Genomic DNA, 20,074 nt, shown 5'->3' with positions numbered 1-20,074 from the left:
GTGGAAAAGTTAATAATGATGGGGAAGAGGGTTGATGTTAAGACTCAGGTTTGGCTTCCTTCAAAAATCATCTTCTGTTTTATGTCTATAGTGACTCACATACAGGGTGAGCTTTTGACTAGTTTTAAGATTTATCAAAGGCACATTCCTTGTGTCGTGTCAGAAAGGCATGCCCTCATAGCATTGTCATTGAACTCAAAGATTACAGTTGAACACTGCTGCTTGTAACGTTTATGTTAACTTGAGTCAAGGGGGAAAATCTTGGGTGTTGTGAACTCTGAAGGATCCATCCAGCCTCTCAAAATACTAGTTTTGAATTTTCTCATTGGAAGAAAGAATAGTATAGTCCTGGGTAAAGAGGACAGCGTACCTTAAGCTCTAGTCCCAAGGGAAGAGTGTATCCTTCTGTCCTGGACGGGGTGGGGTTTGTGTTGTGGGCGGGACAAGCCCTTTTGAGTGTCCTAGTGTGGACTGTTCTCTGTAACAATTCTTTATGTGTCGCTAGGTATGTTCTACTGGTTGGATCTCTTGTAAGGTGTTTTCATTGTTTTCCTCCTGACGATTAAGGCTCAACATACTTTTTAAAAGAAACAAATGAGCTGCCTTGATTTTTACCCTTAGATATGGCTCTGTACATCTCTGTAGAGTAGTCAACAGATAAAAAAATGGAGTGTTAGAATCAGAACAAGACACTGATATTCCGTTACCCCGTATTCTGCTGGGTCTACTGGTAGAACCTGAAGTTGGCCTCAGAGTGGGCAATTTTTCAACAGTCCTCTTTCCCAAATGTAAATTCCATCATCATCTTGATCATGATGGTCTTTACTCCTGGGAAAGGGAGTTTAAATAAGAGAGAGAGAGGAAGAGAGACCCAGAATTTTGAATAGTTTCTTTGCTTGATTCACCATCTGGAGAGTCCTGATTGATTAGCTTTGGCCTCACCATTAAGTGTCAATGTAATCAATGGGAATGACTAGACTAGGGTCATTACATAGATAATGTGCCTGCTGTGTCAATAAAAATGAAATTGTTTAAATTTTGTGAGCGAGAAAGAAAGTGAAAATAAGGAATGACAATTTGTTTGTTAGAGAAAGTGGAGGCCATTGGAATGACAGTTTTTGGAAGTGTGGAGCAGTTTGGCTAAGAATAGGAATGAAGGATATTTTTTTCCAGTTTAGCATAGCCAGCGTGGGGAAGTGTTATCCCCTGCCTTGCTTGCATACATTGCCAGTAGTGCCTACTTTTCGTGTGTAAACATCGGGGAAGAGAAGTGGATGTCTGTTACCTGAAGGAGATTTTTTTTTTTTTAAGGAAAAACACAATTTACACTTTTTTGTTGTTGTTTCTCTTGGCAGGTAAAACAGAAAGGGGCTCCTACTCATCTTATGGGAGAGAATCGAATTTACAGGGTTGCCACCAGGTAAGTGAGAGTCTCTCTTCGGGGAAGGGTTGAGAGGATGAGCCTGGTGAATCAGTGTGTTTTGTAAATTAGGTGATGCATTTGAGGCTGGGGCACTGAGGCACCGAAAACCTTCCGATGCCTGACTCTTTCACAAAGTAATGAAATGACACCGAGCGCGGAGTCATGAACACCCCATCGTATCAGCACTGTGTTCACTGGCTTGTTGTTATTTTTTTTCATCCATCAGCCGGTACCAGTGGCACTGTTTGCAAACCAGCGATGTCGGGGAAAGTGGTTCTATCAAAAGAGTTTATTTGCAATTAAGAACTTGAGAATTTCTTACACTGGAAATGCTTCGTGCAGCCATGTGTCAGATCCTGGGTTTTGGGTGGCTACTGCCCTAAATTATAGTTTTCATAGGGGCTGTAGGATGTTGTGTGAAAACAGGGTTGTATTGAGGGATAAAAATGTCTGTGAAAATATGATTTGTTGTCCCTTTTTGTTTCTGAATTGTTTTTGGCTGAAAGTCAAGGCCAGCAGGCTAACAGCAAAGCCGTCTCAAGGGAGGCATGCGTGAGCTAGAAAAATAAGAGTACTTTAATTAAATAATAAAATGCCAGTGTCATACAAAGGTATAGCATGTGTGTGTGTGTGTCTCTGGGCTTTGTGCATTTGCATACTTTCAACTCTCCAGAGAAAGCCCAGTTCTAAAAATACTATCCATAGCCAAAAGTGTAAGCTTTGTTTCAAGACAATTGAGTTTTTACAGACGCTTTCTTTTTAATTTCAGTATCGGTACTAATCACATGTTTCATATCTTTTTCTTTTTTTCCTTGAAAGATTTAGACTTTCTTTTTCTAAGGGCATTGCTTTCTCACTTTGGAAAACTCTTGATAGAATTTAATGGTTCTCTTTCAGATTCAAAGCTTTCTAGCGTTACATTATTCATCCAAACAGAAATGAAGTTCTTTTTGTGCTGGGAGGGGAGTGCTTGTTCTCCTGCACCCTCTCACCCTCCCGTCTTCTTTAGTGATGGGGGAAGAAAAAATTTCATTTTGCTTTTTTTTGAACAACCTGTTTCATGGATCCTGGAAAATGTAAGCAGACAGTTTTAGTCATTAAATAGAGCCTGCTTGAGGAGGTGGCCTTTAGGTATCCATCATAGGTTCCGAAAGGTGGAATTCTGGTGGAGTCCTGTGTGTGTGTGTTTTTTTTTTCCCTTCTGGAGAGATTTGCATTTTTAAAGTTTACTTCTTTGGCCCAGCCACCCGTTCAGTCATACTCGGCATCTGAGAGGCTTGCTGTGATGAGGTGAACGGTGCTGGTTTAAGATCTCCCTGCTGCACATGCTGCAGAGTGCAGTTGACGGCAGTTTGTTTGGAAAGAATTCTGCAGGAAAGAAATTTACAGCCATTCCAGCGCGACGGAAACATCTTTGGAATGTGAGTGCAAATGTGCCGGGGTAGATAGCTCGGGCAGAGAGCCTCGGAGCGCGAGTCTCTGGTGTAAAGCTCTCAATTCCCGCAGAAGAGCCTGTTCCTGTGTATCTGGTTTCTGAGGGTCAAAGCAGAGGTCGTTTGAGTTTTGGGGAGAAGAAAGTTGACAACATCCTTCCTTTTCACAGATGGTCATGGCAGAGGTCTCTGTTTTCGCCCGGCCTCTTTTTCTGGTCAACGAGAGAATAGACTTCCTCGCCCCTGTATCCTTTCTTCCTAATAGGAATTGGCGTGATTCCTCCCAGACACAAAGATTTCCTCTGCTGAGTAAGCGCGAGGCCCCTTAACTTGTGAAAGCGTCACTCAGCCCGCGTGAGTCTGTCAGTGTGTGTGTGCCGGGACACAGACCCTCCCTCGGTTTGTGGGCAATACTGCCCTCGGGTGCGACTGAAGTTCGTTTATTTGGGCAAACGCAAGGTGAGAAGTGGCAAGGGGCAGAGGGTGGATCAGAGGTGGACAGACTGGCGTGTGATGGCTGAATGTCTGGCCTGGGGAATGTCTCCTTCTGAGACGTTCATGTCCAGGAGAATTCTGTTGTATATAGGAGCGCGGCTGCATCCGCTTCTCTTAAAAAAAGTCTTCATAATCTAGCCGTGGAGTGTGGAGATTTCTTTCATTCTGATTTCTGCTTCCTGGTTGTGAGTCTCGCAAGGACCGACTCTCTCTGCTCAGCTTGGGCTCAGCAGTGGCCATAAACGGTGTTGATCACTTAAGGAGAAAGCAAAGAGCACAATTCTGGAAATTCCCCAATTGAGGAAATCGGGGTTGGAGAGGGAGAGGGTGGCATATTTATGAATTTCTGCTTTCGGTGAAATTTGAGAATAGAACAGACCCTAGTGTGTCTTCCGGTGAAAATGAGTTTCTCTTGAGCCGAATTGCTTTTTGAATTCCTGTTCTCCAACACCAGCTATGCAAACCCCAAAGAAAGGCAGACTCTCCGTGTGTTGGGCTTCAAGTCTAAATAGCAGATCACAGCTGAAACGATTCCCCACTGTGTGGCAAGGTGAGTGACTCGTGGAGAGGGAGCTTGTTGTTTTCTCCTGCTTACTGCTGTAGAGAGGTGCTGGATGGAAATCCTTTAACTGATATGCCCCGAGGAGCTCCCCAAACTGCTTTGTCGTATTGTAACCCTGCATCCTGTGGACTTACTGGAATAAGCACTGTTATAGATGAACATACTTCTTCAGTTCCAGCAGCCTTTTGTTTGGTCATCCTGTGGACTTACAGGAATAAGCACTGATATAGATGAACATCCTTCTTCAGTTCTGGTAGCCTTTTGTTTTGTGCAGAGAAATAGCAGTGGTAAGCAACAGGTAGCCAACTGCTGTCTTGGAGAAATAAATCATTATTATTTTGAGATGTGTGTTGTTTCAGAATGCATCAGGTTAATATATACATATGTATATATATGTATATGTATATATCCGTTATGTGTCTCTTGAGGGTGTACCACTGACAGTGATAGACATGGGACTTTTAAAAAGTGGGTGTTTTAGCCAAGACACAAAAGCTGGCAGGTTCTTTATTAGAGATTAAATTGTTTTCATTAAAAATAGTAGTGGGATAATATGAATTCATGAATGCATTTTCACTGAAAATGATCAGAAATGAAGTCGGTAACTTCTCAGCCTTTTGAAATTGTACAGAACATAAACCCAAAGAAACCAAAGCAGCCAAACGGACTTTTTTTAGTTCTCACTAAATATGGCAAAACTAATTTCAATCAAATTGGGGTACGGAAATTACACCCAGGCTTAAAATGTTTTTGCCAAATTGCAACCTCATACTACTTTTTTTTTGAACTGAAAGAGAAAATGTAATTTATAATGGAAAGTCTGACAGAAACAAAATGAGAGGAAGTAAAGTTGTTTGCAGGATAGTCTGATCTTTATACAATAGCCTATAGCTAGTACCTAATGGACATCACTGTGCATGACGAAAAGGAAAAAAATGTCATTTGCTTTCGGCCTCTCTTGCTGCTTTGAATAGGATGTTTGGTGATTGCAAACCTTTTTTTTTTTTTTTTTTAAATCTTCCTGAGATCTTTTTTTTAATGAGGGTGGTGATGTCAACACAAATACTTGTTATTAAGGCAGAGGTTATCCCCTTAAATGGAAGTGGAGCATTGATTATCAGGAAATGTTTGTTTTGTCTTTCTAGGAGATAGCCCAAGTCTAAAGCGATGGTTTTATTATTAATATCTTAAGGGCAAGGTTGTGTGTGTGTGTGTGTGTGTGTGTGTGTGTGTGCACGCGCGCGTGCGTGCGTGTGTGTGCGTGTGTGTGTAATATAAGGAAAGCTGGGCACTGAGACCAATTAAACTCGAATCTTCTGAGCTGGGCCTTTGCGTTTCTGACAACTCCCCAGGTGATTCTAATGTGCAGCTAACTTTGATGATTTCCTAGAATGTTCTGTAGGAATCTACTGTGTTTAAAAGATTTGTGTTCAAAATCAAGTATAGCTGCTGACCCTAACAAAGCTTTTAGATTTCTTGCCTTAATTTGATTATTCAATACATGGGACTATATTGCATATGTACTTTATTTAAAAGGCAGTGAAAATGCGGGGCATTCTGAACATCAGTAAGATGCCTTGAAATCTTCATACAAAATCCCACAACTGAATATGCGAGCCCCTATCTTGTTTTCTCTAGTGAAGTCCAAGGCTCTAACCTTATCCACATTCTTTTTCTTTCTCAGTAGGTAATCAAATAGCACTATGCTGATAAAGTTACTTGATGTTTCGTTCTTAAAGCCGATGGGATTTAAGAATTAGGCCTAACCTCAGATTGTTTTGTTGAGTTCCAGAAACTTTGCAGCTACAGAAGACATGGGTCTTCTCTGTATGTGATTTAGCGTGCTCATAGAGTCATTTTAGATTCACTGAAATTAAACGTATATATTACACATTTAAGAATGGATTTTCTCATTTCAGTTCTTTTTATTTTTGATACGGAAAGGATCACAGTAAAAATAGAAAGGATATACACAGAAAAGACATGAGATCCTTTGTCTCTTCTTATGAAAATGGCTTTTAGGTCTTGTGCAAGCAGAAATACATCTTGGTTTTTAACTCCACATTATGGTTAAATGTTTGATTATAGCATGCCCTCATCCATACCTGGTTCTCTGTACCCTTACTAGGAATCTCTTCCATCCGTGTACTGTCTTGGCGCTCAGCTTTGCCTTCATGGTGCTTTTCGAATGTGCCCTTATTGATGTTTGTGGAATGGTGGTTTCCACCAGATTCTGTAAACTCCTGAAGTCAGGGGCCAGGTTGGCCCCATCCGGCCCCGTGTGATCTCTGTATCTGGCACAGTGGGGATTGTGATGGCCTGAGGCTTATTTCCCCGGCATCACTTTTGGGATCATTTTGAGAGGGTGAAATCTGAAGAGTCCTGTGTGAGCAGCGTTTTCCTGCTTCAGAAAACCAGAAAATCATATCCTCTCAAAGAAGATTTGGGGCTCTTTGGGGAGCCGTTCCTTCGACCGTGCTGTGCAGACTCTGGAATGACATAGAGGGTCAGATCCTGCAGAGTCACTTGTCACTCATTTTCCTGGCCTGAGTCCTAGCTGGGTGGCCTCGTCATTCCAGGTCTGAAGGTTCCCCAGGGAGGGAATTGGAGATGTTCTCGGTTTCCGGTGGCGGTGTTGTTGGAACCAAAGGTCAGACTCCAGGCCCATCCTTTTTGAATGTGCCAGTGTGGGTGGTGGGGTAGAATATTAAAAATCACCACGGTGTCAGACATCTCAGGCACCAGGTCTGCAGGGTGATGCCATCTCCACTCTGTGCCTAGCACTGGTTTTCGGGCTGCGTTTCCTTTGTCTGGGGGGCATTGCTGTGGGCATACCCTTCTCCCGACCGCCGTCCAGCATGCACCAGAGGGGAGAGTGGAGCTATTTTTTTCATTGCATCGGTTAACAAATATTTATTGGCCTTTAAGTGAAGTGGTAGGTACAAAGGAGAAAAACAAAGGGAAGCTCTTGTATACTCTACCTTCAATCCCCACTGGTAGCTTTCTTGATATTAAGAGGAAGAATCAAACACCATTCATTGAATTTACAAAATTTTCTTTAATCCTACATAGTATAAATTTTCAAGTTCTCAGAAGAGTTAGAAAACTCAAACGATGAAAAGTATCTGTTTTGTTCGCTTTGTGCGCGTGTGTATATATGCATGTATTTTTCAGTGCACCGTTTTTAAGTGGCAGATCTCATAAGATTTCACCCTTAGGTTTTTCATCATGTGTGTCTGAAAATTAAGAACAGTCAAATAGTGTTATCACCTCTAAAGATACTAACCAGAGTTTCCTAATCTAATTCCCAATCCTGATTCATATTTCTTTGATTGTCCCCATGAAAATATCTTTATTATCTTTTTCCCCCTCCAGCCCGCCCACACTGTGTTTATGCATGATATTTTGTTTTTGTGTCTCTTTAGAATTTCTTTTAAACTAGAGAGGTTCCTGTAATTTTTTAAAAAGTGACATTTAGCTTAACGAGAGCAGGCTGGTGGACTTGAAAAAGGGTCCCCTTCTTGAACTGTTGGGCTATTTCTCTGTGGTGCTGTTTGGTACTCGTCTTGCTTGCAAATTGAAAATTAGGCTGAAAGGCTGTTTCAGATGGAAGTTCAACCTTTTGGCCCGGAATATCTCGTAGATTATGTGCTTTATGCTGTGTTTTATCTGGAGGCATGTAATGTCAAGATGTGTTGCTGTTGGTGACACTAACATTACCAACTTGGTAGAATTAGAGACCCCAGGTCTGTCCATTGTAAAGAAGCCTTCCCCCTCTGTAATTAGCAAACAGTCTTTGTGTGGATTTTTTAGCACTGGGCATAGATCCTTGTGCCCGTGTTCCCTAACAGTCTTTGACCTGATGGTTTTAACATGTATTGAGGATACTTGCCTGAATCAGAGGGTTTTGAACTAGTGATTTAAAAAAAAAAAGCTCCATCATTCCTTCTATGTTGATAGCTGACAGTGAAAGAGATTTCTTTGATTGTTCGTTTCAGTGCTGTCCGTTTCAGTGTTCATCTATAGAAAATGTAATGTTAATAATCCTTGTGTTAAATATGGTTCCTTACCTGGAGGAGACTGGCAGTATTAAAGCACCCTTCAAATTTCTTAAGATATTTTGATAAGAAAAATAGGTTATGATTCAAGCTAATGGTCGGAAATGCTTCAATTGCATAAGGGAAGACATAATTATAGGCTATATTTCCTTACACATAAACTCTAGTATACTTTTGCTATAATTTGGAACCTAGTGACAATCTGTGTGCCCCCAGCTATTAATCTTGCCATAAGCACCATTGTTTCTCTAAAATTCTCAGATTGCTCCTCTACATTGTAGTAATTGTCATTAAAGATCTCACAGGGTTGACCATCAGTGGCTGACCCACTGAGTCAAGTGGCTTACTGTGATGCCCAGTTAAGTTGCTCTGTCAAGGATCACTGAGATAGTGAATCCGTGTATCCATTCACAACCCAGACTTGGCTGATGGATGAAAGTCAGAGTGAGTGAATTTCTAAATGTTAGTTTGGGCTCATTCTAGAGGGAGCTGACAGGACTAATATTAGCTGCCAGTATAAGTTCCCAGGCTGATTTAATAATTAAGAAAATGATGCTCAGAGAGGTAAAGCAAGCAGACCAAAGAGTCCCCCCAGCTAAGTGTGAGAGCCAGGCTTTGGACCCTGAAATGCCTGGTTTTAAAGCTAGTGCTTTTCTAAGTTGGGTTCCCTGCTGCCGGAGCTCATGGTGAGGTTTTTGGACTCAGTAATAGGTCTGTATGAGAGCCCATTGGAAAACCACTTTCAGTAGAGAGTAGAGAATCTGGATCTAATATACTGCCTAGAATGGGGGATCTTCTCAGGGTGAACTGGAGCCATAGTGGTGGGGAAGGCAGAGAGGAAGGCAGGGATCCTCACAGCCTAACCTTAAAAAAAAAAAAAAAAGAAAAATGTACCACATGTGACTGTATAAATAATCTATTCTGTAATGCCCTCAAAATTAGCATGTGCAATTTCATTAAAACCAGTGAAGATTTCCTGTGACGAGGCTGGGGTAGAATATGCCAATTCACATTTTAGCAACAGCATGAACACTTTCTTAAAAATGTATGGATTATCTTTGGGCCTTCCTTTCTGTGCGGTGCAGACAGAATATGGTTTACTACTTCACAAATTTGGATTCTTCGTAGATCAAGTTATTCTTCCCCCAATACAAGAACTATATAGGGTGAAATCTGGGAGCAATACCTTTTTCAGGCTCCTAAATGTGACCTAGTAATTTTTTTTTTGATTGTGGCATTTAACTTGTGAAATATATAAAATGACAAATATGTGTTAGAAACATACACAAGTTGTATAGACAGTTCAGGACAACTAGTGCATAAAAACCATTGAAATTGATTCGAGGTGGTTTATAAGACACCAAAAACATGAAGTCCTAAATGAAACTTCACCAGATGAACTTCTCTTTTCTCATGAAAAGTATTTGGGGGCTTTTAATAACCTCTAGTAAGTAGGACTATAATTCATCTAACTTTTGATACATAAAAAAGAGAGGGGATATCAATGAATGACTAAACAACTGACTTAATTGTTTTTAAATAATTGGTAAAATTTGTTGTTGAAACATCTTCCCTGGTGGCTCAGACGGTAAAGCATCTGCCTACAACGAGGGAGACCTGGGTTCGATCCCTGGGTTCGGAAGATCCTCTGGAGAAGGAAATGGCAACCCACTCCAGTACTCTTGCCTGGAAAATCCCGTGGATGAAGGAACGTGTTGAAATATACCTGCCCATCCTATAGAAATCACTGTAGCCCTCTAGCTTCTTTCCATAAAAAAGACAGTAGACTCACAATTCAGCATCAGAGGAATTTTTCAGTATGGAATGGGAGAACCATTTGTTCCTTTGTGTGTGATATTTCTTGAAATGGTTTCATCACTAGGAAATTTTCCTGAAACTCTTAAAACTAAAACCCCAAGTTAAAATAGTGAGAACACTGCAAGTTACCAGCAAAACCCCATAATCTTTGTAGAAATAATTATTTAAGAAATAAATAGGTAATGAGTCTGCTGCTGTGCCCGATGGTGGTAACTTGCTTAGAATTGAAGAACCCCATCCTTTGAAAAATTGTGTGTGTGTGTGTTCTCTTTGTTCGTTGTTGAGTCACTAAGTCGTGTCCGACTCTCTGCAACCCCATGGACTGTAGCCCAACCAGGCTCTGATGTCCATGGAATTTGCAGGCAAGAACACTGGGGTGGGTTGCCATTTCCTTCTCTTTGTTTATGTAGGTTTCTTTACACTTTCACTCACAGATAAACAAAACTGAGCTTCCTAAAGCAAGTACCTATAATGTTAACTGTGTTATTTTTAATCTAACAGAAGTAGTTTCTTTCGAGAAGAAAACTGGCATGTGTACACAGTTGTATTTGCTTTAGCATTCCTAATACACAAATATTTTTTCACAGTTAAGTTAAAATCTGGTGGGATAGCATCTTTAGACTGGCCCTTCTCTAGATTTTGTTGGCTAGAATATATTATCACTGTTATATTGTTATGGTACTTAAGGAAATCTGTATAACCCTTGATTCCATTAACCTGTCTTTTCGAAAGACCTCTTCGGTAAAGGCTTTCTATGATGCTTTAAAAAAATACCAACTATGTCTTATTTTTAACCCACCTCAAAGTCACGTTTACTTGAATTTGGGATGACAATTCAATGATATGACAGCGATTAAGGAAGAACATCCCTAACATTTTTCAAGCAGTGATCATCCTCCAGAGCTCTAGATGTGGGGGTCTCTGTGGGTCAGGGTTTTACCCGTGCATGCACACAAAATAATCCGAGCTCATTTGTACCACGGTAATGAACAGCAGGGCACTGAATCTTTTCAGTTTTATTGGTATTATATACAGTAAGTTATTAAATTTCATCTCTGTAATACACCTGCAGTAAAATAACAAAACATCGCTGCACTTAAGGAACATGTGTGTGGTACAGTGCCCTCCCCCATCATTTCACTGCCCCCCCCCCCAAAACAGCTGCTTACAGATTTCAAGATCCATTGTATATATTCCCTTGAGCCCACCTCTAATAATCGAGACACATCTGCCATTGCAGTATTATAGGCATATGTAGTTTTATTGAAAACTATACCTGTAAAAAAATTAAATAACTCCTACCTCAATTAAATTGGCAAGATACCTTTTGCAAAGATCATATTGCAGACCTCCTGAGACCCAGTGAGTTCATTTTATTCTTATATTACAAATCACTAAATATGTTATTTTTATTTTGCTAAGTAGCTAACTTTTCTCATACTCTGTTGATAAGTCACTTTCATTTTTTCTTAGTTTTGTTTTCCTTCTCCCCTCATCTTTACACACACACACACACACACACACACACACACACAAAAGCTATAGGAAGGAAACATTGAGTCTGGCTACCACCAACACAGGATAAATAAGTCAAAAGGAAAGGACCCTAAAATATACCTCCATTTCTGAAGTGATTATCAAATAGAAATAAAGGTTATAAAATCAGGATAAAATTCTTAACTCATCTTATGCTTTGATAGAGAGTTTTATAAGCCTCTCTGAGATCCATTTGATTATCCTAATAGAATAGGAAATAATATGAAGAGGGAATGAGTTAGTAGGTGATACAAAGCTTATATAGGTGGATTCCTATTGGATTAAATCCCTTACCTTAGCATTAATATTTTGTTGAAGATTGCATCAGTAGTGATGCCTATAAAATAATTTTTATTCAAACAGAAGTATTAGTCAAATATTCAGTAAAATCAACTAAACATAACTTTCTTCTCACTTAAGATATAGGGTGTCAATACTTGTATATTGTATGGTTATATAATAGTGAATATGAATAGTTATTCATTATGAGTTAATTATGCCACTCTTACAGCCATGTAAGATTAGGTAAGAAGAAGTGTTTGTAATTTGTTTCATGTTATAATGGAAAAATCTGAAGATAAGATGCCAGCTATATAAATAGAAAGAAAACTATATACCTTTTTGAGAGAACATGAAGGTGACTTGACATAGTGTCGTAGAAAGAATATTTTTTGTTCTTCAGAAGGACTGTATATGAAATGGATAGAAGGAGTAAGAGATGGGTCCCTGACCCAAAGTGAGTGTAGACTTAGAAGATATTCTCTGATGAGAGTTGAAAGGTGGATGTTTTCACAGGAGGAAGTCACAAATAAATGTCAGTGACAGTTGCCATAGAGAAGATAGGAAATCGGGTTGCGTTACTGATCACCAGTTTGGTTTAAAAATAGTTGGATGTTTCAATGATGAATTTTCTTTTTTTGATTGGTTAAGACCTACGGTCATTTGGTTTCACTTGAGGTTGCCTGGATCTGTGAGATTTTGCTCTGTCTGGGATCAACCAGGAAATTTCCTGTTCAGACTCATGGCGGTACAAGCCTGAGTACTCGAGTCACTGCTCAGATCTAAAACCCCAGGAGAATCAGAATTCAAGATCTTACAAGTATTTCAGCTCTTAAGTGTTTTTAGTAGAAAATTCATTATAAAATTCTAAGCAAATTTTTTGCACAAAGCTCACGCATGAGTTGGAGAACACAACTTCACTCAGGCTGTACCACTTCTGTGAAAGTGAAAGTGAAGCCACTCAGTAGTGTCTGACTCTTTCCAGCCCCGTGGACTGTAGCCCACCAGGCTCCTCCGTCCATGGGATTCTCCAGGCAAGAATACTGGAGTGGGTTGCCATTTCCTTCTCCAGGGGACCTTCTGGACCCAGGGATTGAACCCAGGTCTCCCGCATTGCAGGAAGATGCTTTTAACCTCTGAGGCACAAGGGAAGCGTCCCTGTCAACTGAACTTTCTTCCTTGGATGTGATTTACTCCTGTGGAAAGATCCATTACCAGTACTTTTGAACTGTGAAGTCTGTCTGTCACTCTGAGCTCTGCAGTTCAGAACTGGCATGTGTAGAGTGACTGGTACAACACAACATCAGCGGGGGTAAAAGATTTGCTGTGGACGGTGACATGTGGCAAAGAGCAGTGTCAACAGCTGCTCCTCCTGTGACATCGTCCCTCAAGGAGTCGGTCTGCATCTCTGCCATTTAACTGTCCCAGCCCAACAGGAGGCACTAATACAGACCAATTTCTCTCAGCCCTACTCCCACTTTACTACCAAGTAAGACTTGGCTTGGATGTGTTCTCAGAGTGCAAACCTTGGGTGCCATTTTGTCAACGAGACGAGTACTTTAACGTTGGCATTTTGTATGTGAGGGAAGGGGTTACCCTTTGATTTATTTCTAGGAGAACTTCCTTTTTGTTCCCTTTTGCAGAAAACACATCCATCTTATCATTCTCGAACTTCACACTGTCTCCATTTCATAGTTATAGTTGGTCATTCAGGCGTGTCCGACTCTCTGTGACCCCATGGACTGTAGCCCGCCAGGCTTCTCTGTCCATGGGATTTTCCAGGCAAGGATACTGGAGTGGGTTCCCATTTCCTTCCCCAGGGGATCTTCCCAACCCAGGGATGGAACCCAGGTCTCCTGCATTGCAGGCAGATTCTTTACTGTTCTAGCCAGTAGGGAAGCCATTTCATACTTGATTACAAAGCATATTTATATTTCATTATATCCTAGGTGGCTTACTACCCCCTCACGTTTCATAGTGTGACTTTGGAGCTATTCACAGGCGCCAGGATTGGAGGCTCCTCTGGAATTTCATCCAAAATGTCTCCCTTAGTTACCTGGTTGCAAATAATTTTATCAGTGCTCTAGATTATTTGTACATACTGTTCTAGAAATAGAACACAGACATCCTAGGTGAACTCTGGATAATCAGCCAGCAAGTGGAGCACCCCAGAACATCCAACAATAGTTACTCCACCACCCCTTCATTTGGGTGTTTAATAAAGGTTTTATGTAATAGCACCGTATCCCCTGCCCCCCAAGATCATGTTATCACTGTTCTTGGTAGAGGGTTTGAACTAATAACAGTTTAGTCACCTAACGTGAGGCTCTAACTTATGTTTTCACATTGATATTCTCACATCGGTTGAGATATATTTTTCAGGGGGCTAGACTAAAATTTGGCCGTTACTGATGAGATAATTCACCTCAGGTATTGTACTTTTGACCATGGATTTTATTGGTGGAACTTCCTCTCAGGATTAGTCTTTCCATCTGTGTCTGTTGGCTTGGTGACTGCGACTGCTCCCCAGTCACCCTCCTAGACTTCCTCCTTCATCCCCATAAACCCTCAGTTCTCAGATTTGATCGATTCTGCTTCCTGTACGCTGAGCCCGCATCCCAGTCACCACTTGCTGTGCCCACCCCTCCATTTCCCTCCATCCCCACCTTCTCCTTCTCACAAGACTGCTGGAATGGTTGTCTCCAGAACTCCCCGAGGCAGTTACACCCTGACCCAGCACCCGCCCATGCTTCAGGGAGCCAGCCTTAGCATGGTGCATGGGCTCTAGAGAGCCTGGCCCCTGCCTTGGCCTTCAGCTTTGTCTTTCCCACTCAGCACTGCTACCTGGTGTTCCAGCCCCACTGAGCCGCTCCGGGTTCCCTTGAGGGCTCGTCGATGGTTCTCCCTGTCTTCACAATGGCCTTTCCATTGGCCTGGGACATCTTCATCTTGCCCCTCCTTCCCCTTTTCTTATATTCCTTCACCGGATGACTCACACTCTCTGTCCAAGGCCCCGCTCACACACTGTTCCCTTCGGGGCCCTTGTGTTAGACTCAGGCCAGAACGAGGTGGCTCTCTCTGGGCCCAGGTAGCTTCTGACGCACTGCGCTCTGCCAAGCCAGAGTTGCCACACTCTCTGCAGCCAGTGAGAACCGAGGACTGGGCCTGCCATCCCTCCCCAGTGCCTAACAGGGGACATGAGTGAGTGCTCCGGAGTCAGCGGATGGATGAGTCAATGGGGAAACAAACCAACCGCAATAACGAGTTATGTAACTTGTGATGCCAGTGAGGGAAGATCTGTTTTTAATCCCCATTTTATTGATAATGAAGCAGAGATTCACAGCCTTTTTGTCACTATGAACAGTAAGTGGCAGAGAGGAGACCAGGGAACATGGTCCTTTGGCTCCAGACTTGTCATTTTCCCTACTGCTTCCTCATCCAGTTGTTGAAGCTTTTTGTGATAGCCATTAGTCCAGTCTCCTCATAGCTGGTTCTGGCTCTCTTCTCACTGTTAACTTACGTATTGTTTAACTTACTGCACTGGGACCACAATTAGTAGGGAATACTGCATTAAAAAAAAAATCTTCTGGCCATGCTGTACAACGTATGGGATATTAGTTCCTGTAGCTCAGTCAGTAAAGAATCCACCTGCAATGTGGGAGACCTGAGTTTGATCCCTGGGTTGGGAAGATCCCCTGAAGGAGGGCATGGCAACCCACACCAGCATTCTTGTCTGGAGAATCCCATGGACAGAGGAGCCTGGTGGGCTGCAGTCTGTGGGGTCGCAAAGTGTCAGACACGACTGAGTGACTGAGCAAGGCAGTTCCCTGACCAGGGACTGGACCTGTGACCGCTGCATTGGCAACATGGAGTCTTAACCACTGGACTGCCAGAGAAATCCCAAGACTGCATTTCTAAAGATGGTATGATGGAGCCTGCAATCTATATGATCAAGATTACTGTCTTTAGAGGGTCAAGACAATGTTTTGACTGTCTCCGGCGCGTATTTCCTGCATCATCTGTCACCTGTCAGCAGCTGCACCTCTCACCTCTCCTCCACTGCCGAGAGGACCGTGGTCTCGCTGTAAAGAACTGTGGTCTGTCTGAGACTGGACAGGCCTTGAGGCTTAGGGGTGAATATAATACCAGCTGTGTTTTTGTCCGTCAGGTTTCCTCCTCCTTCAGTCTGACATTTTCTTAATACTTGATGTCTTTGTAGCCTCTTCCTTCCAAAGGCCACAGGGCTGCCCTGGACCATGATGTAGTAGCCAGGAGTAGCCCGAAATACATCCTGAAGAAATTTCTAGAGGAGTGTCCCTTTGTTCAGCTAGCACTGAATTGCATCATCACGGAGCCAGAGGGTGTCATTTGCTTGTAAATACTGAGTTTTTGAAATGTCACTGTAACACTGGAAAAATGTTGTCTGAGAAGGTTGCCAAAGTGACAGAGTCTCGACATTGTAAATACCAGCCAACACAAGTGCTTGTAAATGACAGGAACGAAATATACTTGACTAAATCCATAATAATCACTGATAACACTGTTTACCCTCAGTGACCAGGAGCTGTGAACTTGTATAAAAAGCACATGTGGGCAGATATCATTCATGTGTCGGAGCCTCTAGCCATTCCAGCATGTTTTGATGGAAAAGCTTCCTAAATATGTAAAAGCTTTGCAGTAACTAAGAAGCAAGTGTGCAAGATAGGGTGTCTGGCAGCCCTAATGGAACGGGAGAGAGGCTTTCCTATCTTCAGCAGCCCAGGGGCTTGATAAGACGGCCGTTGTTCTGGTCAGAACCAAACCATGAGCCTGGCTGAGTGGGACAGTCACTGCTCTTATTTTCAATAGATGTGATTCCTGGAAGGTCCAAATGCCATAAGCAAGAGCTTACGTACACACCATGTTCTCTCGAGAGAAAGAAGATGCAGAATGAACTTAGAGATTAAAAGCCTCAGAGCAGCACAGGCAGGATTCCAGGAAAGCCTGAACTGGACTTGGCGCTTGAGAGGGGCAGTGAGGCTGTCCAACCTCCTTGCAGTCCTAATACCTCTAGAGCCTGGGCTCGTCCTTAATAATAACTTCTTTTAGGGGAAATGACTGCCTTCTTCCCTCTTCTGCTCTCGCATAAAAATGGTGCCTGGGTATCAGAGGCTCCAGGAGGAGATGTCTAAGGTGGCAAGCCCGTGTTCCTCTGGGAGGTGGCTGCTTTTGCCGTTTAGGGCATCCCCACTGGTTCCCATCTTCCCAGGGAACAGTGGAGACTGCACGACAGAGGGCCAGACCCTCCCAGTATTTCAACTGGGGAAAGAGCTCTAGCTGGTGAAAGAGACAGGGGCGTGGCATGGTCCCAGAGGCCCCTCCCATCACTGCTCTGATGGGCATCGGGAAGAGCAGGGTTTGCCTGGAATGACCGCCTTGGTTTTCATATGTATGCAAATACTTTCTCTTTTCCAGACATACTCCTAAATTGTTGGATTCCTTTTTCATAGTAAGCGTCACTTTCTTAACTAAAGATAAAAGGCTGAATTCAATATTAGAAATACTCAGTGCTGATGAAAGTTGGGCAAAACTACAACATTGTATATCACAAATTGACATTTGACCCAGACACTGTAGTGGTTCTGCTTCTTGACTATTTATGCTTATCTATGAGAGGGAAAGGCTTTCTATCAGAAGGTGCCCATATTGGTATTAGCTGGAACAGTGGTAAAGAGTTTATAAGTGATCTGAGTGTTCAAGCCTGTGTGATGTTGGTGCATTTTGGTGTCCTAGAGTTGGGTCTATATGGATGACAAGACAGCTTCCAAAGAGCATGGGCAGTGGAAGGAGCTGGAGTGTCCCATGCCCTTGGAACTCAGTGACTGGCTGACATCCTGGTGACGTGGTCCTTCAACCCTGCCACGGGATCCCCTGGGTGGGGGAACCCACTGTGCTGCTTCAGCTACCTGGCAGCGGGCGGGAGGCAGGGCCTGCTGGTTTGGCTGATAAACCGTAGGTGTTGGTGTGGGAGAGACGGTGGCCAGTCTCAGACTCTGTCCTGGCTCTGTTCCTACTTGTTGGTCACGATTGCAGATGGAGGTTGAATAGCTTCTCACATCTTTCTCAAAGAAAGACTGCTCTGTCTTCCAGGGATGAGGCAGTGGCCATGGGGGTATGCCGCAGTGGAGCCGCCCTGTGGTGGTGGAGTGATGGTTGCCATCCTGTCCAGGCTTTGGCAACTGTAGGGACCCTCCCGAGCTCTCAGAGCTGGAGCAGACCTGGGAAAGCCTTGAGCTCGGACTTTTTCTCTGATTCTCAAAAGACAAAGGACACGTGTCCCCGGTATCTCCTCTTCCCACTTCTCCTTTTCACTCTTCAATGATCTCTTAAAAATGATCTTATAAAAAACCTTTGGGGTTGTATTTTCAGCCCAGCAGGTGGATCGGTCTCTTGGCTGGGGGAGCTGAAAAAGAGTCAGAATGAAAGTGGTCAGGGCAGAGAGTGACTGTGGAAGTGCTCTGCTGCCTGATCGGCCACTCCAGTGAGTTTGTGTTTTGTTAAACTTGTCTTTCTCTGAGACAGACTTCTGCTGTTTCGACTTCGGTGCTGCAGGTGGACAGCCACAGATTTGACGCTGTATCCGCTTTGGCTGTCTCCCCTTGTTTTTCTTCCTGATTCGCTGCTTCCAACCAGCTGTTCTTTCAGAATCCAAAGAGAAGTAAAAGCGGTGGGGGAGTGGGAGAGGAAGGTGGAGCGAGATGGAAGGAGCTAGGGAGAGTGGGAGGGGCATTCTTTCCTGTCGATGGTTTAGAATACATGCCAGGCCTGTCGGGCAGCTCCTTCGTGAATTCAGCATGAGTGTCGAGGGGCTGTCTTGTTGTTTAGTCACTCAGTCATGTCCGACTCCTTCATGACCTCATAGACTGTAGCCCGCCAGGCTCCTCTCTCCATGAGATTTCCCAGGCAAGAATCCTGGAGTGGCTTGCCATTTCCTTCTCCAGGGGAATCTTCTCGACTCAGGGGCTGAACCCACATCTCCTGCACTGGCCAGGAGTATTCTTTACCACTGAACCACCAGGGAAGGCCATCTTTGAGCTTAGGAGTTCACTAATTAAGAAAATCAGTGGAAGCTTTGAGGAGCTCACTTTTCAACTCTCTGGGTCCCCTGAGTCTCTCCCTTCAGCGCTGCTTTCCCCAGGCACTCCACCCCTACTCCCACTTCTAATATTTAAGTATTTGTAAAAGCTCAGAATTCGAGCCTCCTCTACCAGGATCTAGCCCCAAATTGCCCCCTGGTGGCTGGAGGGGCAAACGACAAGATGGAGCATGGGGAAGAGGCCACGCGGATCCTCTTGTCCCTTGCCTGGTTACCTGCCATGGTATCTCTGTATCCGTGTTGGTATGAGCCTGATCTGACTAGGTAAGTCTGTCTCTCTGCTGTATTTTGGATCATTCTGCTGCAGGGCTCCCTTTTCCTGTTCTTGTTTCCTACTTTCTTTTGGTTTGATATGTATTTCTACACATGTTGTATTGAGCAGAGCCTTTCCAGCCGTACTCAGCACACCCGAGTGGATGAGGGAGAGAGACACGGCGAGACTGAGAACAGGATAGTTGAAGGCGGTGCATGCTGTCACTTCACGGGCCAGTCTGAGCAGCTCCGCAAGGGCCGGGCTGATTAGCCAAGCGCGTGTCACTTCCGTGCCGCTCATCAGCCAGCCGAGAGCAAGCGTGTCACCTCATTGACAGCTGTCTGTTGTCAGAAGGCCATCTTGTCTCCTTTTCATTTTGACCGAACACAGCAGAGACATCTGCAGAGTGCTGCAGCTCTGACGGGGCGCCCTGCCTGCCAGCCCTCAGACGCAGGAAGCGGCATAATGGAAGAGCTTAGAAAGGAACATTAACCTGTTGGCCATCTTGGTTTGGGATATTTTTGCCAAATATGTCTCTTGTTGAGGACAGTACTCCATCTAAGGGTGAGAGAAGCATGAGATCCAATGTCTTGATGAACTGGGCTGGTACTATATCCAATGTCTTGGTAGTGATTGGCCCATGGGATTTCAGTTGATCTGAGTTTATAGGATAGGGTGGAAAACTCATTATCAGAGTTAAACCCTGTGTTTCATGGTGAGGTTAGACAGAAGCAGAAGCATATCTTAATCCTAGGATCACAGCAGTAGTGTCTTCTTTGAAGGTCATAGTGGGACATTTGGCCTGTGTAACAACAGCAATGCCTGGAACATGTGTGGTTTGGGAGGAGGTGGTATTCTTGTTCTTTTCCAGACAAACCTGATGCTGCCATGTTTGGTGGAGATTCTGGAATCACCCTGGGATCATAGCCTCTCTATTTCATGGAATGTAGACTGCCTCTTGAGGGCATTCCCTATAAAACTTAGCGATATCAAGCTGGACTTTTGAGATAGGGAAAGATTTTAAGTTATTATACACAGTTCAGCACAGGAGTTAGAATGGTTTATTCTTTGCCTTGTGGAAG

At 43.4% G+C, this 20,074-nt stretch overlaps 1 protein-coding gene across 14 annotated transcripts in view; it reads left to right on the top strand.

The window, feature by feature from the left end:
* TCF4 (transcription factor 4) overlaps positions 1-20,074 on the top strand; it is a 386,429-nt gene that overhangs the window by 190,417 nt on the left and 175,938 nt on the right. For 11 of the 14 annotated variants that reach the window (XM_055559678.1, XM_055559659.1, XM_055559664.1 and 8 more), the window contains one exon: positions 1,356-1,420. In XM_055559678.1, coding sequence (XP_055415653.1) covers positions 1,356-1,420 — 65 coding nt within the window. Of the gene's footprint in view, positions 1-1,355; positions 1,421-2,630; positions 2,845-2,964; positions 3,316-3,884; positions 3,902-20,074 lie in introns of those variants that run through there. The other 3 variants (XM_055559671.1, XM_055559669.1, XM_055559670.1) reach the window with 3 other exon arrangements.

The sequence above is a fragment of the Bubalus kerabau genome, chromosome 21 (assembly GCF_029407905.1).
Source record: "Bubalus kerabau isolate K-KA32 ecotype Philippines breed swamp buffalo chromosome 21, PCC_UOA_SB_1v2, whole genome shotgun sequence".
NCBI classification, from domain to species: domain Eukaryota; kingdom Metazoa; phylum Chordata; class Mammalia; order Artiodactyla; family Bovidae; genus Bubalus; species Bubalus kerabau.
Note: the sequence above shows the minus strand (reverse complement) of the source record. Positions and strands in the feature narration are given on the sequence as shown.